This window comes from Rhinichthys klamathensis, unplaced genomic scaffold (assembly GCF_029890125.1).
Source record: "Rhinichthys klamathensis goyatoka isolate OS25496 unplaced genomic scaffold, OSU_Roscu_1.1 h1tg000452l_1, whole genome shotgun sequence".
In the NCBI taxonomy this organism is placed as follows: Eukaryota; Metazoa; Chordata; class Actinopteri; order Cypriniformes; family Leuciscidae; genus Rhinichthys; species Rhinichthys klamathensis.
In genome coordinates this window covers 34,982-56,153 of record NW_026606944.1, presented here as the reverse complement: position 1 = coordinate 56,153, position 21,172 = coordinate 34,982, and the positions used below count along the sequence as shown (strand labels likewise).

The following is a 21,172-nucleotide window of genomic DNA, read 5'->3' as shown; positions in this document are numbered from 1 at the left end:
AAAGAATTAATGCTTAAAATTCCTTTAATTTGCCGATCTAACTTGTTCCACTGAACCGCCCCTATGTAGGTAAATGTTTTTTTCCCTAACATTGTCTTAAATGCATAAGGACAAAGGTCTGATATACTGCCACGAGTGTAAACAGTATGTGTGTCCTTCACCTTGGTAATAAGACACAACAAATAATTTGGGACTTTACCATATATTTTGTGGGTCATGGTCAGTCTAGACATAACAATGCGTGACTCAACAGGGAGCCAGTTAAGCTCAACAAATTGTGACCTTCCTATATGAGACCTATGGCCCATGTTTTGAATTATTCTTATTAAATTATTTTGTGCTGTTTGCAGCCTTCCTTTAAGTCGTTTTGTAAGGCCTTCAAACCAGGAAGTACATGCATATTCAAACTGGTTTAAAATTAAAGCGTTAGCTAAAATGATCATTGTTGACCTATTTAAGAAAGTAGAATTTCTAGCTAAAAACTTTATAAGCCCAGTGACTTTACTCAGAACCTTATTGGCCATCATCCTGCCATCCAAGTTGTTTTCTAGGATGCAACCCAGGTATTTTACTGAGGTTTTTGTCCTGACCTCAATATTATTCAAAATGACCCTAAATTTCGAGCATCTGTTTAGTTTATATTTTGAGCCAAACAGAATGGTCTCTGTCATTTCAAAATGTAGAGACAGTCTATTGTCAATCAACCAGTTGTTTACAGAAGATAGTTCCGCACTCAGGTTACTCTCTAGAATGGATTGTTGTTTATGAGACATTAAAAGTGCAGAATCATCTGCGTACAAAAATAGTTCACATGAACAGGAATCGGCCATATCATTAATATATGTTAAAAATAATGATGGTCCGAGAATACTTCCTTGTGGAACGCCACATTCAACTATACAAGGGTCTGATAATACTCCCCCTAAGGCTACCAATTGTTCCCTCCCTGATAGGTAAGATCTAAACCATCTACAGGTGGAGCTATCTGCCCCTAAGGCCTCAAGTTTGGCAATCAGTCTGTCATGGTTCACCGTATCAAACGCCTTTTGGAGATCCAATAACACCATTCCGCAGAGATTTCCATTATCTATTTGGCATGATTCGGTAGAATGTGACTTCCTGAATCCGGATTGAAATTTAAACATTAAATTATTTTTATTCATGTATTCATTAAATTGCTCATTGACCAACCTTTTAAATATTTTAGATACTATACATAAAATAGAGACTGGTCTATAGTTACCGGGATCGTGGCTATTTCCTTTTTTAAAAAGGCGGATTACCTTGGCCCTCTTGAGGTCATACGGGAAAACACCACTTTCAACAGACAGGTTAAAAATATGTGAGATGTATGGGGCAATTTGGGCAGCGGTATCTCGTAAAAACCGAGGAGATAAACCATCTAAACCAGGTCCCTTAGAGCAGTCTAACTGTAATAGCTTTTTTTCCATCTCTGCTATTTCAACCTTCCGTAAAGAAAATGAATTTGGCAGTGCCCCAAGTTTATTGTAGAATAATTTCACCCTATCAATATTAAAAAACCCATAGGAAGGTTGAAGTTTTAAGACCAGCTGTTTTGCTATAGAAGTAAAATAAATATTAAAATAATTAGCAACCTCTTTCTTATTGAAATTTAGGACGCCCTTAATTATTAATCCTATGTTTCTTGGTTTCGTAGTATTTGTCTTAGTAGCCCCCAATTCCTTTAAAGTCTTCCATAGCTTTTTTGGGTTATCTTTATTATTTAATATATCATTCTTATAGTGGGTTGATTTAGCCTCTCTAATAAGTACCTGCGTCTTATTTCTTGCTTGTTTATATAAAATAAAATCAGCATTATATTTGGTTCTATGAAAAATTTTAAGTGCTTTTTCCCTGGTTTTTATAACATCATGAATACCTTTGTCAAACCATGCTCTAGAACGCTGTTTGACTCTAGTTTGTCTAAGAGGGGCCACTGATTTTTGGTTAATAATTTCTAAAAAATATATCTTTAAATTTTTGCCATGCTATATTAACACAAGAACAATTTAAAAGAGGGGACCAATCCATCTCATCTACCAACATCCTGAAAGTTTCCTGGGAGTAATGTTTAAATGATCTGGATAGTACAGTCTTGTGAGAGTAAAAGTTTTGTTTACCAATTTTTCTTGTACAAAAAATTATATTATGGTCACTTATACCGTAAGTAATAGTACCACTTTGAGATATTTTAGTTTTGTCTGATACCAAAATAAGATCTATAATACTCTCACAAGTCTTACTTATTCTCGTGGGCTGTTTAACCAGCTGTTCAAGACCAACACAATGACACAGATCCTCCAGTATTTTGCCATAAGGATGGGCACAGCCTGATACATTAGTGTTCATATCCCCAATTAAAATCATCTCAGAGGTCTCTTTGTTTGATAGTCTCAAGAGAACTTGTTCTAATTTATCATAAAAAGTAGAATGGCCTGGCGGTCTGAAACAGGCCCCCAATAAAATGGGATTTGTTTTTGGTAAACATAAGTCCATCCAAACAATCTCTAAATTACTAGCAATATCATCTCTACAGTTGAAAGCCATATCTGAGCGTACAAATACACAGACCCCACCCCCTTTTCTATTCCGGTCCTTCCTAACTATACAATAATTATTAATGGCAATTTCCTCATCACTTATAGTTTCATCCAACCAACTTTCCGTTAAACAGATAACCCCGATCTTTAATTGTTTCACCAATTGTCTTATTTCCTCAATTTTAGGTAGTAGACTTCTAACATTAAGATGTAGGAAATGCAAACCTTACATTCATTTGTTGGAAACGCATAAATGTTCGACTCGTCGGAGTCGGGCTTTAATAACAGTGCAGGCAAGTTACTATTGCGATTCTTAATATTTCAGATTAGTAAAATTATATCAAATTTTAAAAAGGCAGTTGAAATACTAAAATCTCTTAGATGGTGTGTGATGTTCCATATCACAAATATGGCCAGGATCTGTGCAAGACTCAAGAATTTTCAGAGATTTATGCACATTATTTGAACGTGGTAAGGAAAAATAAATATCAAGCTCACGTATTACATGCTTATCCTAACAGAACTGAATTTTTCCATTAAACAGGTGATTACAACAGGATCCTACTTTGGAGACAGGTGATTTATGACCCCATTCCCTGACCCAAACCCCAGACCAGTTAAATGCAGCTCTAGTCAGGACAAGGGCACACAATGAAGTGAACTTTAGCCAACTAAAGTATCTGAAAAGTCTGAGGGTTGCATTTGACGGCCTGTGACATTGCATGGGCCTAGGGTTGCCAACCGTTCCGTATAATACGGAATCGTTCCGTATTTGACACATAAAAGACTTGTTCCGTATTGAACTGATACGGAACGCACTTTGTTCCGTATTTTTGAGAATCAATTCAGTGCAAATCCATGACAGACGCATAACTTCTAATATATATGTCAGACAGACTATGATGAATGAACGAAGACCCGCTGCTATAATGGCAAATTCGGGGACTTGGCGCCACCTTGACGGGCTCTGACGTGTAATGACGTAGAGTTGGCTCATTGGTCGCACGTCAGAGGCGCCCGCGCCATTGGATGTGCAGTTGCCGCAGCGCAGCCTGAGCGAGCCAGACGCTCAATGTGCAAGCTGTGCAGCTGCAAATGCATTTTACAGGCTTCAGTAAATCGAGTAAAATGTGTTTCCGAAGACATTTGTAGGCCATGATAAGAAAAACTACTAAAAAAAATGTTACAAAAAATTTTGCACCGGAAAGAACATTCTAGAAGTCTAATTCTATTGAATAAGTTCGCACAAAGCTACAGAAAACTGTTGTGTTTATTTTTCTTCAAATGCAGTCTAAGCCGATGAGTTTCGAATGTTATATGTTGTATTTGTTTAAGTTAAAAATAAAACGTATTATAATCTAAACAAATAGGCTACATGGTTCATTTTTGGCAAAATGATCATGATAGCCTTTATATATCTGTATGGTTAAGTCTTGTATATTGATTATATAGTCCTAATAAGTTGCATTATAATATGATATAAAATGTATGAATTTCAGGGGGCATGTCACTACCACATAAAAGTGTAAAAGTAAAAGTGTTGGTGTATTGTTTAATACTGCACAAAAGAGGAAAACAATTTCATTACAATGAAGTACACTGGGGGGAAATGTGATCAATAACTCATGGCAACATATTTTTTTTACATATGTAGTTTCACAGTCACTCATGTAGACTTTCACAAGTCAAAGCAATTCATCACTACTCAAGGTTTAACAGCTGATATGACTGGACAGCCATTTGGATTATAGGCCTACTTAATTTAATGCAGCAACAAATTATTTTACAGTGTACTAGGATAATTTAAAGTTAATTTACCAGCAGTGAAGGTGTTGCTGCTCCTGGCCTCTGGCTGTGGGTCTGAGGAAGAGCTGAACCCAGGGGTGCCCTCCACAAGGTTCACATTTAACCCAAGGGTCAGCTCTTCTGCCTGGGTATAATGTGGGGGTGCAGGACCACCACCTGTTTGTTTTTCTTTTCTTTTTTTTGCTCAGGCTTTTTCTTGGTTGCTTTTATAAACAGGCAAACATTTAACAGTACCTTTTTAAAAGAGATTAGTATAAGTAGTACAAATTACCATTATGTAGAATATTCTAGTACTTCACTTCTACTGGTTCCTATGTTCTAGTAGTGAGTGTTGACTCTGACATTACAATGAACAAAGTTATTAATTATTGAGAAATTATCAAAATAAAAATATACTGTAATAAGTGATAAAAACATAACATGATTATGATTAGCACGATGATATCATCTTGGATGTCTCATTTGATCTCGGATGTTTTAAGCAACGTACGAAGAACGGGCCCCTGATGTTCACTGGGTTAATTTTATATATAAAATTATATATATATATATATATATATATATAATGTGTTCATACATATGTGTGTGTATTATGTCAAAAAAACAACACATCTAAAGATTGAGGCACAGGCTTTATTCATGAGATTAAAACTATTTACGTGTACATGGTTTATTTAGAATTATCATTCCATGCTTTATCTGCCATGAGATGAAGTGAAGTAAAGTGTCCAGTAAAGTGTGCGTGCTTTGTGTTTCTTCAAGCGTTTTGGAGATGTTGCTGCAGTATTTAGTCTGTCTCAGTTTTTTTGTTTTGCTGGTTTCTTCATGTAAGAACACCTCTGAATTAAACTAATCCTGAAATATTTAAGCTGCTCAGAATCGGTTTTAAACCAGTCTCTGACTCTAATAAAGATTTAGTTTTATTGACAAACCTTATTTGTTGTTTGTAGTCAAATAGTTTTTGATATGGCTCTTTTGGGAAGAATGTATCAATCAAAAAATTAAGAAAAAAGAAAAAACGTTTCATAACTACTGATAAACAGGACTTCTGCTCTCAAACATGACACACAATGTGCACATACGGTACACACATACTGTGCTTTTTAGAATCTCACATATTAGATGTGCTTGTTCACGTTATTTTCAGCACGATTTAACATGTTTTTAAATATGTATTTCACAAAGACTCAAATATGAATACCTCTTAAATATGTTGAATTCCTTGTATGTGTTTTTGTACATTTCGATGCACTTTTATGATTTTAGACAGCAACGTGTGGACAGAACTTTTATTTTGGTGTGGCTATGTGACGTCATACAGCTGCGCTGCGCTCCCACATATGTTGTGATTCGGCTGAAGACAGGTTTGTGTTTTTAAGCGTTTAATGGATGCAAATGTTCTGTCTATTTTAGATCTTTAACAAGCTATGTTAAATTAATTACCTACTATGAAATATACCATTGTAATACTTGATATAACATTAATAAAGGTTATTTCGTTAATAAAGTGCATCCACAGATGAGTAACCGAAAAGGTGCGTCTCATTTCGCGCCCTATATCATTAATCAGTTTATCATAAACACGTAATTTGGTCACTGGCAAGTAGTGATGGAGAAACACATATTTGAAACTCCGAGTCAATTGAACCAATTGCTTCGCAAAATGATTCATTGATTCGAATCGCCGCACGCTGACGTCACATGCTGGTCAAAACACTGTAAATGCAACGAGAACACAAACATGTGTAATTACAACTTTTAACAAACTGCAAATGTTTTCTTGAAAGTGTAATATTAAATGTATATACAAATGATTGGATACCAACTATAAATCAAAAAAACCTAAATATAAAAGTATATAATTTAAACATTTTCTTATTAATTTGCTTTTGATTTTTTGATTTTGTTTGTTTGTTTTGGCTCATCATGTGATTTAGGCCATTAACTCTTACCAGTGAACTGAACTACTGAACTAGAGCTAATTGAGACGCACACAGAGATTTAGTGTGTATGTACTTTTCTTTCTGTTAATTATTCTCATGTTAATCATGACAGAGTGTCCAAACACAGAAAACTCCCGGTGAAGCGACTGAGATCCACAAGACACTATTATAAAGATGGCATTTATTAAAGAGGAGAGTGAAGAAATGAAGATTGAAGAAACATTTAGAGTGAAACAAGAAGATACTGAGGAACAAACAGGTTTGTTTCATTCTCAAAGCATTTAATCCTAATTAAAATGTCCAACTCTACAGAAATGAATAATATTTTTGAAGAATGTCAGATGAGTGTCCTGATTAAAGTGGTTTTGAGTGGGTCGCCTCGAGTGGACAGATATGTTGAGTGAATGTGTGCCCTGTATGCCTGTCACATGAGAAGATCCTACTTCCACATTGGCTATTTGATATTACAACATGTCACACATTTAATTAGGAAAAATAATACAGAAGTAACCTAAACAAAACAATCATTTTGAGTAACATTAAACCCAAATGATGAGTGAATGTCAACTCCATGTAGCAGCAACGCATGTGGGATTTTCTCTTTACATTAAGACCCACAACGAATATCCCCTTGATGGATCTTTAGTAACAGGTGGATTTTAACACCAGAGGAAAGAAAAAGAAGATTAGGAACATTAGTGACATTTTAGTCCAGGAATAGCATGTTTTATCTATGTATTAAAGAAATAGTCTTTCTTCAACTGCAGCGAAGCTCCTGTTACTCTGCTCCTTGTTGAAATGTTTCAAGTCAACCTATTGGACCTTTTAAACTGAGACCTAAAAAGATGTTTAGTGTTATGGTTTTTATCTCCTTCCCATTGAAATGGCTGATCTATGAAAAAAATTGCTGTTGGCATCTGAAACATCAGAAATTCATGAAATTTACAATATGAGTAATGCATAATATATGAGTAAATTCTGAGTAATTTGCACATATAACGGACCTTCCCGAAAACTCTTCTCCGGATTCACAAACGCTTTGTAAACATTAGATTTGACCGTTAAATGTGTGTATGTTAATGAATTCCAATCATTCGTAAATAGGGTAGAAATGCCTGCTAATTCACAACTTGTATAATCGCTGCCTATGAATTACAACCACACAAATTACGTGTCCAGGAACACAGTGGAATCTTCTGGACTCATTCTCGGGATTGTCTCTAGTATATTGCATAAATGCAAAAGAGACTAATAGGCAATTTGCCTGACAATAAATATTCAATCGAAATAGTCCACTTAAAAATGAAAATTTTGTCATTTACTCGCCCTCAAGTTGTTCCAAACAGGTTTGAAACAACTTGAGGGTGAGCAAATTATGACAGAAGTTTTACATTAAGTGAACTATTCCTTTAAAGGGATACTCCACTTTTTTTGGAAATAGGCTCATTTTACAACTCCCCCAGAGTTAAACTGTTGAGTTTTTACCGTTTTTGAATCCATTCAGCCGATCTCAGGTTCTGGCGGTACCACTTTTAGCATAGCTTAGCATACATCATTGGAGTTGACAAGACCATTAGCATTTCTCAAAAAAAAAATGACCAAAGAGTTTTGATATTTTTCCTATTTAAAACTTGACTCTTCTGTCGTTACATCGTGCACTAAGACCGACGGAAAATGAAAATATGAAAAATATCGAAACACTTTGGTCATTTTTTAATGAGAAATGCTAATGGTCTTGTCCACTTCAATGATGTATGCTAAGCTATGCTAAAAGTGGTACCGCCAAAACCGGAGATCGGCTGAATGGATTCAAAAACGGTAAAACTCAACAGTTTAACTCTGGGGGAGTTGTAAAATGAGCCTATTTCCAAAAAAAGTGGAGTATCCCTTTAAGGGGAAACCAGTGCCTGGTGCTCTTCTGAAACCAGCCAGCTGGGGGCGTTTGAGAGCGCTTTGAGGCGCAGCATTTTTCCGCTATGATTTGAAATATCCACGGCAGTAACTTTGTTGTGAGTATCTCATTTTAAAGAATATTACTGAATATAAAAATGCAGTAACCAGCAATATTAACTTCTCCTTTGTTCAGCCGCTGTACAGGATGATTGGTCAGTGTGGTTTTTGTCCCGCCCCTCCTCCACTGTGATTGGACGGCTGGGTAAAAAGTGACGGTGATGAGCGCTGCGTTTTACCCAAAGTTGATCAAAGCTTTGAACTGTCAGCAAAAAAAAAAAAAAAAAGACAGGGCAAATAAACTTGTAAAATATCATTATGGTACGTAATGCCAGTGTCATCAGTTTGCCTAACATAACACAGAACGTTTGAATGTTTTACGCATCATTTACACGTTGTGTAAATTTCTTTCGTACAACTAACATTTTGAAAACATGAACAAGGTGAGGTAGAGAAAGTAGGTTTTTCAAAAACTTACAGTGGTTCCAAAGTTTTTGTATGGCAATAGATATGCATATGAGCAACTGATTCGGGAGCACTGAAGGAATGAGAAGGAAAACGAATTTTGATCTTAACGATGACAGGATGGACATTGCGTTCAGGCCATTAATTCACTAGTAACTGTGCAATGCTTCAACAAATCAAAATGATGTTGATCACTTTTTGACAGCACCATCCCTTGCCTAGCTGATGTGTGCCTAATTTAGTGAAGACCGGCTCAACAGCCTTGGAGGAGTTTGAAAAAGTAGTTTTTTTTTAGAAAATTCAAAGTGGCTGTGACGTAAATTATTTTGGTACTTAAAGCTACACTGTGTGATTTTTACCCCCATCTAGCGGTGAAAAGGTATATGACCATCCAGTGAATATTAGTTTCTGTTCCTCTCAATTCCGATTTCGTTTTAACTCCTACGGTGGCCAATGTAGTCCAAGATTAACATGGCTTCCAGTTCGACCTCGTCCATGAGTGTTCCTTCAAGTGATGAGGTTATTTTAGAAAACTATTATAATTTGCAGTAATTTAATTTGTCAGGTAACATATAGGTTATGACATCTATGTAAAATGAATAATAGTTTTATGTTTTCGTTATTTTTTTTTACCAAGCAATCCCCCTCTTGACATCAAATCAAATCAAATCCTTTTATTGTCACACAACCATATACACAAGTGCAACAGTGGGTGAAATTCTTAGGTGCAGTTCCGAGCAACATAGCAGTATGACACGATGTGACGAAAACAATTACAGCAAACATCAGATTTACATAGATTACACATCTAATGTGCGCACAATTACTCACAGTACCATATACACTAACAGAACAATAAATAATATACAATGTACAATATACAACAGTTTACAATATACAACAATATACAACAATTAACAATATACAACAGTATACAAAAATACAAAAGAGGTAATTATACATAGAATAGATACCCGTAAGGTGCAAATATATATATACATATATTATGTAAATGCAGTAGGTTATGTTGTGCTGTGTTGACAGTTAGAATGTTTATGGTTATTGATCATGAGGGATCAAGAGTTTAGAAATCTAATTGCTTGTGGGAAGAAGCTGTCATGGAGTCGGCTGGTGTGTGTCCTGATGCTGCGGTACCGCCGGCCTGAGGGTAGCAGTGAGAGCAGCCCATGGCTCGGGTGGCTAGAGTCTCTGATGATCCTCCGAGCTTTCTTCACACACCGCCTGGCATAAATATCCTGGAGGGAGGGAAGCTCACCTCCGATGATACGGCTGGCAGTGCGCACCACCCTTCGCAAGGCTTTGCGGTTACGGCTGGTAGTATTGCCATACCAGGCAGTGATGCAGCCAGTCAGGATGCTCTCGACGGTGCTGGTGTAGAACTGTGTGAGGATGTGGCGGTTCATTCCAAACTTCCTCAGCCGTCTCAGGAAGAAGAGGCGCTGATGAGCCTTCTTCACGACGGCCTCAGTGTGGACGGACCATGTGAGTTCCTCTGTGATGTGGACACCGAGGAACTTGAAGCTGCTGACTCTCTCCACCGGTGCTCCATTGATGGTGATGGGGCTGTGTTCTCTGTCGTTCTTCCTGAAGTCGACCACTAGCTCCTTGGTTTTGCTGATGTTGAGGGAGAGGTTGTTCTTCTGACACCAGTGCGTCAGAGTGAGCACCTCCTCTCTGTAGGCCGTTTCATCGTTGTCGGTGATCAGACCTACGACCGTAGTATCATCAGCAAACTTGATGATGGAATTAGAGCTGTGAGTTGCCACGCAGTCATATGTGTACAAGGAGTACAAGAGTGGGCTGAGAACACAGCCCTGTGGGGCTCCAGTGTTGAGGGTCAGTGATGAGGAGATGTTGCTGCCTATTCTAACCACCTGGCGTCTGTTTGACAGGAAGTCCAGGATCCAGCTGCACAGCAAGCTGTTTAAGCCCAGAGCCCGGAGTTTCACATCAAGCAAGGAGGGCACTATGGTGTTGAATGCTGAGCTGTAGTCTACAAACAGCATTCTCACATATGTGTTCCTCTTTTCCAGGTGGGAGAGAGCAGTGTGTATTGTAGATGCAATAGCATCATCAGTGGAGCGGTTATTGCGGTATGCAAACTGCAGTGGGTCCAGTGAGGAAGGTAGAACAGAGCAGATGTAATCTCTGACTAGACTCTCAAAGCATTTACTGATGATGGGGGTCAGAGCAACAGGGCGCCAGTCATTTAAGCAGGTGATGTTGGTTTGCTTCGGTACAGGTACGATGATGGACGTTTTGAAGCATGTGGGGACTACAGACAAGGAGAGGGACCAATTGAAAATGTCCGTAAAAACATCAGCTAGTTGGTTCGCGCACTTTCTGATGACGCGGCCCGGAATACCGTCTGGACCTGCGGCTTTACGGATGTTCACCCGACGGAAAGATCGGGTTACATCCGCTACAGAGACGGAGAGTGTACTAACCTCTGTAGCTTCAGCCGCGAGAACTCTCTCCGCGAGGGGGATGTTAGTTCCCTCAAATCGAGCATAAAAAGTGTTTAGCTCATCTGGGAGAGAGGCAGTGTTGTTCACTGTGGAGTTTATGTTTCCTTTATAGTCCGTAATGCTATTAATTCCCTTCCACATGCTTCTAGAGTCGGTGGTGTTGAACTGTCCTTCAATCTTGTCCCTGAATTGGCGTTTTGCTGCTCTGATAGTTTTTCGGAGGGCATAACTTGCTTGTTTTTGCTCCTCCGCACTCCCGGAGTTAAAAGCGGAGGTCCGCGCGTTGAGTGCTGCACGAACATCGCCATTAATCCATGGTTTCTGGTTCGGGTAAATCCGTATTGTTTTGATCGGAACAACGTCTTCTACGCACTTCCTGATGAAACAGGTTACGCTATCAGCATAAGCCTCGATGTCGTCATCAGAGGCCGACCGGAACATCTCCCAGTCCGCGTGATCAAAACAGTCCTGAAGCATAGAGTCTGATTGGTCCGACCAGCACTGGATCGTTTTGAGGGCGGGTGTTTCCTGTTTCAGTTTCTGCCTGTAAGCGGGCAGAAGGAGAACGGAAGAGTGATCCGATTTGCCAAAAGGTGGGCGGGGGAGGGAATTGTAGCCATCCCGGAAAGGGGAGTAGCAATGATCCAAAACCCGGTCCCCTCGTGTGTTAAAGTTTATGTGTTGGTGGTATTTAGGTGCTATTTTCTTGAAGTTGGCTTTGTTAAAGTCCCCGGACACAATGAACGCGGCCTCAGGGTGCGCGGTTTCCTGCTCGCTTATTTCCCCATACAGTTCCTTTAGTGCCCGGTCTGTGTCGGCTTGTGGGGGAATGTACACAGCCGTGATAATGACCGCTGTGAATTCCCTCGGTAGCCAGAATGGTCGGCACAGAAGCATGAGAAATTCCAGATCAGGAGAGCAGAAAGACTTGATAGAATGTACGTGCCTCTGATCACACCAGGATTTGTTGATCATAAAACATACACCTCCACCTCTGCTTTTACCTGAGAGGTCTTTAACTCTATCCGCTCGGTGCACTGAGAACCCCACGGTTTCGACGGCCGAGTCTGGAATCTCAGCAGACATCCAAGTTTCTGTAAGGCAGATAATGCAGCAGTCCCTCGTCTCCCGTTGGAAAGAGATCCGCGCTCTCAACTCACAGAGCTTGTTGTCTAGAGACTGAACGTTTGCTAGCAGAATACTGGGAAGCGGGGGTCGATTTGCACGCCGTCTTACTCTGACGAGAACGCCGGCTCTTCTTCCCCTTCTCCGGCTGCGTTTCCGCGGCCGAGCTGCCCAGACAAAGGGCTCCGCTGCCGTGTTTGTAAACAGCGGGGCATCACTGAAGAAATGAAAGTCCGGTTTTCGGTGTTCGATTGCGGAACCAATGTCCAAAAGTGTTTGTATGTCGTACTGAATAAGACAGACAATATCCAAGACAAAAAACAAAAGAACTGTAAACAGAACAAACAAAAAACTACCATGTTGTGACGGAGCTCGCAACGCAGCAGCCATACTCGGCGCCATCTTGAACAATCGACATTCGACACGGTGCCATCGAGTGTTAAAACGTGAAAGGTGAAGCTTGAATTAACAGGTGTGTCCCTCTTTGGCTAATGTACTTTCAAGATGGAGGGGCAACATGGCGACCGACATTAGAACCCTTTACCCGTATGTATTTTCAATGGCATATTACACACTCACGAGAATACTTTATTACTTGAACGAAGTAAGTATACATTAATGAGCACATATATTTTTGAAAGAACTAAGTGTTTTTAGCTAAGAATAAACTAAAAAAGTTACACAGTGTAGCTTTAAGGATTCAGGGTAAAAATAATTTATTTCAAAATTATGATCCAAAACACATATAGCCTTATTATAGCGCCACCTACTGTCGCACAAATGTGTGTCTGTGTGCTTAAATAATAGGGATGTGCCCGAAGCCGAATACAGAATTTGGAAAGGCGTGGAAAATAAATAATGCATTCTACGGAGCTGGTTACATTATTACAGCACATCAGATTTCACTTGTCACGTGAAGGGAGTAAGGAGAGATGACTGACAGAAGGATTTGGTGCGCAACAGATCGTGAGCGTCATTAATAAATATCTAATTTTGTAAAATGTAGTGTCAGTACCGCCACTCCCTATATACGTGATTGCAAATTCGAAAGAAAACGAAAAAGAAAAAGTAAAAACGAAAGTAAAAAGCGATTCCAATACCCCACTTATTGAAAGCAGTGTATAAATTGCATGATAATTTGGCATTAAGTCATGTTTAATTATATATCCCCTCAAAGAAAAATGTCTCATATTCTGATAAAAAAAACACGACTTTATTCTCGAAATTTAACGAATTTGATTTCACATTATAATGACTTTAGTCTCAAGATGGTTTTATTTTTTTATTATTGCTTGGCCCTAATCCTCTTCCGTACAACAATTATATGATCGACTGAAAAAACAAAAATGATTAATTTAAATAAAATTAGTTTTTTCCTCTGAAATTTCAAAAGAATCACACACATAAATAATAGTAATTAAATAAAAATACAAAATCGAACTAAATAATAAATAAATTAGACAAAACAAAATCAAACCAAAGAAAATAAATCTTATAAAAGTTATGCAGGCACACATTTAACAATAATTCTCAAGAGAAAAATAAATCAAAACTCAATACAAGTGGAGTTAATCCTGAGGCAATCATGACACTTGCAAAGAAAAACTTCCATGTCTTCTTTGAACTGGAACCGAAACATGAAAGGCTCTTTGGCCAGTTCCAGATCATCTTTTTCCCCCGCCTGATCAAGTTTGAGAAGGGCCTTTTCCTGGTCTTCCTTCTTTAGGTTCAGATACCACGGCTCTTCCACAAAACCTCTGAATGAGTGGCAGTTTTTCTGCAGCCATCCAACTGCGGTCCTGAGGTCTTTGACTATCTGTGGTTCCTTCATGAGGGAAGAGTACAAAAAAGGAATGAAATATTTAATTCATTTAAAAGAAATTATTCTCACAAGAGAAGAGATGGTTTGCATCACATTCAGCTGCTAGTTCATTTCCATCTGTTGTCCCTGGAGATTGGAAGTGTCCTCAACAATACATTGTGTTTTAATCAGGATACATGTAAAATTATGCTCTTTCATGTGCCTGTTTGAGACGATAAAAACATACCTTGTCGCCGATTTCAGTCTCTTGTGCTTTAGGAGTCACCTGCACATCAACGGCAGCATGTTTCCTGTGACAAATTAATTTTTAAGTTAATTTATAGACAGAGAACAACTTGAGAGAGCGAGAGAGTTACCTTTCAATGGCAAAATTCTCCATCAGAAAAGGTGGTAGCGCTGAACCCCTCTGAATCGTTATGTGCTTCTATGGGTGTATTAAATACAATTAATGCAAGAAAATTTAACAAATGCTGTAAAATACAACGCCAACAACAAATTAAATCACAAACCATGAATATGTAACCTAACAAAGTGATACAATCCAACTGTTAAATGACAAGTGCCTTCGTCACAATTCTCACTTAGCCACATTAATTATATAGCACTTTTTACAGTACAGATTGTTTCAAAGCAGCTTTACAGGGATAATAGGAAAATAATGCAACAAAAATTGTCTCTGGAGATCTAGAACAAAACAGTGTCATAATCCAGCTTAAGTAAGTTCAGTGTTGATTCATTTCTGTTGTAAAAAAGTTATTAATTCAGTTAATTAATCTATATAGCCATTCTGGAGAAAACAGTGATGTCATCATCCAGCTCAGTTCAGGTCTCATATAATGGTGTCCGGATTTTGGACAAGGTCCTGAGCCGTTGCTGTCGCTGCGTTTCTCGTCCGGTGTTCGACCCCCTTTAGACATACGGTAATATAGTAGGCTAATTCTTACATTAACTGATTTGTTAAACACATTCGAATTATAAATATAACGTAATTATAATGTGGTAACCTACTGTCATGCTTTCCGTCTATCAGCCTATGCTATTTGGATCGTTATCTCAATGAACAACATCTCAACACTAAATTAAAGGCCTGTCTCATATAGACTCCAAGCCTAATTAAACACACCTGATTCCAGGTTTGAGGATGATTGAAAATCACAGGCAGGGTTGGAACTGAAGTCTGCCGTAATGCCGAGTTCAGACTGCACGATTTTCTAAATAATCGGGTCACTGTTGTTTTCACACTGCATGACTATCTGGGGTAACATTCAGTTGCTGCTGTGTTCACACTGCACGATGGATCGGCGACAGGTTTCACACTGCATGACTTTACAAAAGAAAGAATCGCCGACAACTTCTGCCTGGTCCGCAAACTACGTTTCACAACCAAACAAACGCGAGAAGTGATAGGAAATAACGGAAGATCACGCGTGCGTGAGACCGGAGTTCTCGCGCGACACTGAATTTGTTATTAAAAATGATAGCCTACAAATTGTCTGTGCACTGATTTGTAGCGAAAAAAAAAAAAAAAAAGTTTATGCAGGAAATGGTTGGGAAGACGAGGGGAGCAAGGACTGTGTTTTGCAAAGAGAGTTGGGGGTAAATAAATAATTTTGCAAATGTCCTGCTGTTGCTGCTGGTCATGCAAATGTTTGTGCTTTGTTTCTGTTTGATATAATTGTAAATATAGGCCTATCTATTAAAATACTGATATTCTGGTCTATAACTCCTCCTCCTCCTCCTCCTCCCCCCTGTATCTTGCTCTCTCATTGGCTGTCGGTCATCGCCGATGTAGTTTTCAGTCAGAACACATTCACACAGCAGGATTGTGAATCGCCGACAGGTCCAGATATTTAGCATGCCAAATATCTCACGGGCGTCGGCGATTCTCTCAGATCGCGTCTTTGCTCATTCACACTGCGTGATTGTCACTCGCGTGAACAAGCACCGATTTGCCTGTGATTTCGGGCATTTGTCGGCGATTTCTCAAAACCTGTCGGCGAGCCAAAATCGGGGCTAAAATCGTGCAGTCTGAACTCGGCATAAGGTAGCTCTTTGGTTAAGTCCATCATGGAAGACTGAAATGGTGCAGACATTGATCATGGAAAGTCTGATGATGAGACATGGTGGGGAATTAAATAATATTAGTGTAGATACCTGTTCAATTCATTTTAAATTAGAGACATAGTTTATAACATATTATGATATGTAGGATATTACAACATGTGTTGTGGTAGATTTAGAGTCTTTGGTTAAGGTCTCAAAGAAATCTTTCACAGTCGAAGTTACAGGTCTCAGAAGAATTAACTTTATTGAGCAGTTCAACAAAGTGAGATGCCAGCTGTTCATCTGACTTACAATGGCCAGCCTTCAGGTTTTATACCTTTTTCTTATCGCTAGGTACCCAATGAGCATCCATACAGTCATCTTTTTCTTTTTGCTCCTCCTCGAGATATCGCCACCGTTAGAAACATTTTCCCTGAGGCCTTCTTTCTATTGGTGAAGAATGTATATTTTATACATATATTTTTTGAAAACTTCTCATATTACATGTTTTTCAGCACCTCCTCGTGCCTTCAACAATCTCTACCTTCCCATAAGATATTTTGTACAGAGCTTTTGGGTACTTTTTTCCATCCTTGCATACCCTATGACCTAGTTTTCTGCCTGGTATTACAGCACCTAGACTTTTACATGAGACAGGGGACATTCCCCAACACATGTCACACTTAATTAGGAAAAATAATACAGAAGTAGCCTAAACAAAACAATCATTTTGAGTAATATTAATCCCCAAATGTCTACTACTGAATAGAAAACATTGTTGTGACTTAGAGACATAGAGTTTATAACATATTATGATATGTATGACATTACACATTTAACTAGAGGGTATAGGATGTTGTTGGTTTTGATGCTTTAAATGTCTAAGGGCGTTTCTATACTGGCAGTTTAGTTCGGAACGGGGCACAGTTCGCTTGAAAAATCACTAATGTGAACACTGTCATGTGGACCTGGGAGCGCACAGAGGTACCAAACCTGAGACTACCTGAAGGAGGTGGTCTGAGTTCAGTTGCACTCGAACTGTGCCGCGATTTGCGTGAATGTGAAAGCAACACGGACTCCGTTTTCACTTTTTCCAGTGAAATAACTCCCGAAATGTTTTGATGTCTGTTGCTTTGTGACATTAAACTGAGGCTAACTTGTATTTGTCTCTGTTCACCTTAGACCGGATGGAGCTAAAAGAGGAGAGTCAAGAACTGAATGGGATGGAAGTGAAAGATCATTTTGATGAACATCATGCTTGTAAAACTGAAAAAAAATCTATTAGTTGCTCACAGACAGAAAAGATGCCAATTAGAAGTAATTTCACCTGCTTTCAGTATGGAAAGAGTTTTGATCAACAAGGAAATCTTGAGGTTCACATGAGAACTCACACTGGAGAGAAGCCTAACACCTGCCAACAGTGTGGAATAAGTTTCACTGAAAAAGGAAGCCTTAAAGTCCACATGAGAATTCACACTGGAGAGAAGCCTTTTGCCTGTCAAGAGTGTGGAAATAGTTTCATTCGAAAAGGAAGTCTTAGGAGCCACATGAGAATTCACACTGGAGAAAAGCCTTACACCTGCCCTCAATGTGGAAAGAGTTTTTCACATAGGCCAACTCTTAATGCCCACATGAGAACTCACACTGGAGAGAAGCCTTACACCTGCAAACTGTGTGGAATACGTTTCAGCCGAAAAGGAAACCTTACAGTCCACATGAGAATTCACACTGGAGAGAGCCACTACACCTGTCAAGAGTGTGGAAAAAGTTTTTATCGAAAAGGAAGCCTTAAAAGCCACATGAGAACTCACACTGGAGAAAAGCCTTACATGTGCCCTCAATGTGGAAAGAGTTTTACACACAGACCAACCCTTAATGTCCACATGAAAACTCACACTGGAGGGAAGCCTTTCGCATGTCTTCAGTGTGAGAAGTTTTTCACACATCAAAGAGACCTAAAACAACATTTGCAAACTCATTCTGGAAAGAAATTGATGTGTCCCTCAGTTTAGCAAGAGGCTTACAAAATAGAGCAGTTTCATACTACACATTCACTGCAGGGAGATCATTTAATTTTGATCATAGAAAATATTTTGACATCAGACTTAAAGATACACCTGAAAAGCCATGCAGATGTGAGACCCTATGTGTGCTCTTTGTGTGGAAAGTGTTTTAACCCTTAGGGGTCAGCGATCAATTGCATTTTTTCCTGATAACGGTGAAAGAACTTTGTCATACAGAAATGAGTTATAAATCATTCGAATCTGTAAAGGATTTATTTGCGTACACTCACATTAACAAAACTTTGTGCTTTTGTAAAATAAAGAAAACAAACAGTATGCACATTATGCCTTGTCAGTCTCTATGAACTTCTTTCTGAAACGCGTCACAAAAATGAACCGAAACTCAGCGAACACTTGCTTATGAGACATGAGAGATAGGTCTTTAGAAAGCTTGAAGTGTCTACATTTAAAACAAGTCATAGACAACAAATATTCTCTGTTTATGTAATTAATATGAAACCAACAAGAGGTGCAATCTTCCCTGTCTGACCTCATTATCTTTTAATGTGGACACACCCACACGTGGCGCAATCTATTCATACGGTAATCGTCCACATTAGCCACGTGATGCCCCCCATCACTTTTGATAAACAAAGCATCTAGCTTCATCATTCCTCTGTAAGACTGGAAAACTGGAAACTGGGTGAAGAGATAGACCACTGGTCTATGAGACAAAGGACCTTGGCAAATTAACATTTGAACTCTCACACACACACACACACTTCTTCCCCGCATCCCCCACTCTCGCAGTGACACATAAAAACTCACATAAGAATATCTATGGTTTGATGTGAATGATTATCATTGAGTATTATGTTTGGTATCATTTGAAATGTCTCAAGAATGAGTGGTACAAATGTCTCATTCCCAAAGTATAAAACAAAAGGAAATAAGGTTTTTAAGAGTTTAGGGATATCCGGCACACAAATGAATGTGGTCTCCTACTCCCAGAAGGTGTGAACTCAATGCTAATTTCCACTGTTAGCAAATGGTACCATGTAAATCAACTTCTGCCCCCAGTAAGTCTGGGGGGGTGAACCGTAAATTTCCACTGTGAAAACAGGTTTACATATGTAATGAGGTCTGGCTATTTAATGGAATGCAGCAAGGGATCGTGGCTTTTTCTGTATTTCAGATAGCCCATGAGGTAGCTCATGTAGTTCGTAAATGTTGGGTTTGCATCTATTTCTCTAATCCTAAAACATTTGATGATTTGCATTGATTATCTTTCAATTGATTATGGAATTGTTATAATACATTTACCTGACTTGTTATATTTGATTATTCTAACAGACTTTGACTTTATTTTCATTGGAGTTAAAAGGAATAGTCAAACATTAACGTATATTTAAAGATGCACAGATATCATTGAAAAACACTTTCATTTTATGGAGTCAGATGAAACGAGTTAATACATAAAACAAAATGAATTGCATTTAATTAAAAATCCCTTTGCCATTGGAAGAGACGGAACGCGCATGTGACCTTCACCTCTAATCGATACCGCCATTGGATCGAATTAGACGGACTTACACTCTGCTTTTCATCAAGTTTGGAAGAAGATGTGCTGTGAGGAATAAGCCTTGAATTTACCTCAGAAGAAGAATGCTATTGATCCAGTGGAGGTAACTTATTCTCACTTACATTTGATAACGTGTTATTGTTAAATAAACTTGAACACAGTTTACTAGTTAAACTATTGCCAGACTAAAATGTGTAAATATAAATGGAAACATGTTGACTTATGAAATATAGTTAGGTAGGCAAACTTTCAATGCTAAATAAATACAAGGATGTTTTTATGCTCTATAATATAAAATACAATATGATATAAAAGTAATGTGAGTGTTTACACTAACATGATGAATATTAGAATGTTTAGACCAGTGTTTACTGTGAAATACCATGTTTGTGGATATCTGCTCAAATGTAGAGCCACCGGGTCTGAACTGCTCGTTCCCACGGCTCTCTGCCTCGTCCTGCTTGCCGCACATATATTGTCACAGTCATGTGTTTATTGTCTTCATTTTCATATATTTATAAGTCAAAGTGTTTCTATCTCTTTTTTTATTCAGCTACAGCGATAGCTCATAGCTGGATGCCTTTGTCTATATTAGGGATTTCCTGGAAAGTAATGTCACATTACTTATGCGAGGCATATTTTGACTTTCTGCGTGAGGGCACCCTCCGGCTTCCAGTATGAATGTATGAGGTGCTGTTTGTAAAGCGGCTCACGCTGAAAATAACGGCAACATTTTGACACATTTAGCTTCAAACAATGTTTAATTTTTTTTTTAGCACATTTACAACAATATTTGTCAACTTAGAGATATTTTAAATAGTTAAATGTAAATATTAAATCTGAATCTAAATGTTAAATCTAAATGTTGAATGCAAATTCAAAATGCCGGTAACCGGAAGTGCAAAAATAAAAGCTTGAGGAGGTCAGTGTCTCATCCGGGGAAATGGACTCTTGGACATGGATTATTGTGATAATCCCTACCTAAAATAATAAACACGTTTGGAGAAACTGTATTTGAAGAGTAGGCTACTTTGAGTTTTTAGTGTCACTTTTATGAAAGGTGCGGGACTTTTGACCTGTAGCCATAATAGCCAGCCACGAGGGGGCTCACTTTGATTGATCTGTCATGTTCGCTTGCATAAAGGCCAGCAAGAGCCTATCCCTGCCCGCCCCTGACCAGGTACAGTACTGTCGGTCATGGTCACTCTGCGAAAATGTCCAACGAATCGGCGTAAGCCGAGAACATCGGCAGAGCCGTCCTTGCGGCTATACAAAATTTTTCAACAGCGACAGCAACCGCCTCAGGGCCTCCACAGGCCACCTCGGTAAGTATGTTTTCCAAATCACGTAGCATTGGATTCTTGTCAAAGCTAACTTAACTAA

General features: G+C 38.7%; 1 protein-coding gene across 1 annotated transcript; it reads left to right on the top strand.

Moving 5' to 3' along the window:
• Nucleotides 1–6,411: 6,411 nt before the first annotated feature.
• LOC130071698 (gastrula zinc finger protein XlCGF8.2DB-like) lies at nucleotides 6,412–18,280 on the top strand. The gene is made up of 2 exons (XM_056236557.1): nucleotides 6,412–6,569; nucleotides 17,387–18,280. The coding sequence occupies exons 1-2, from the start codon at nucleotides 6,485–6,487 to the stop codon at nucleotides 18,214–18,216; spliced, it is 915 nt and encodes a 304-aa protein (XP_056092532.1). The 5' UTR covers nucleotides 6,412–6,484; the 3' UTR covers nucleotides 18,217–18,280.
• Nucleotides 18,281–21,172: the final 2,892 nt, after the last annotated feature.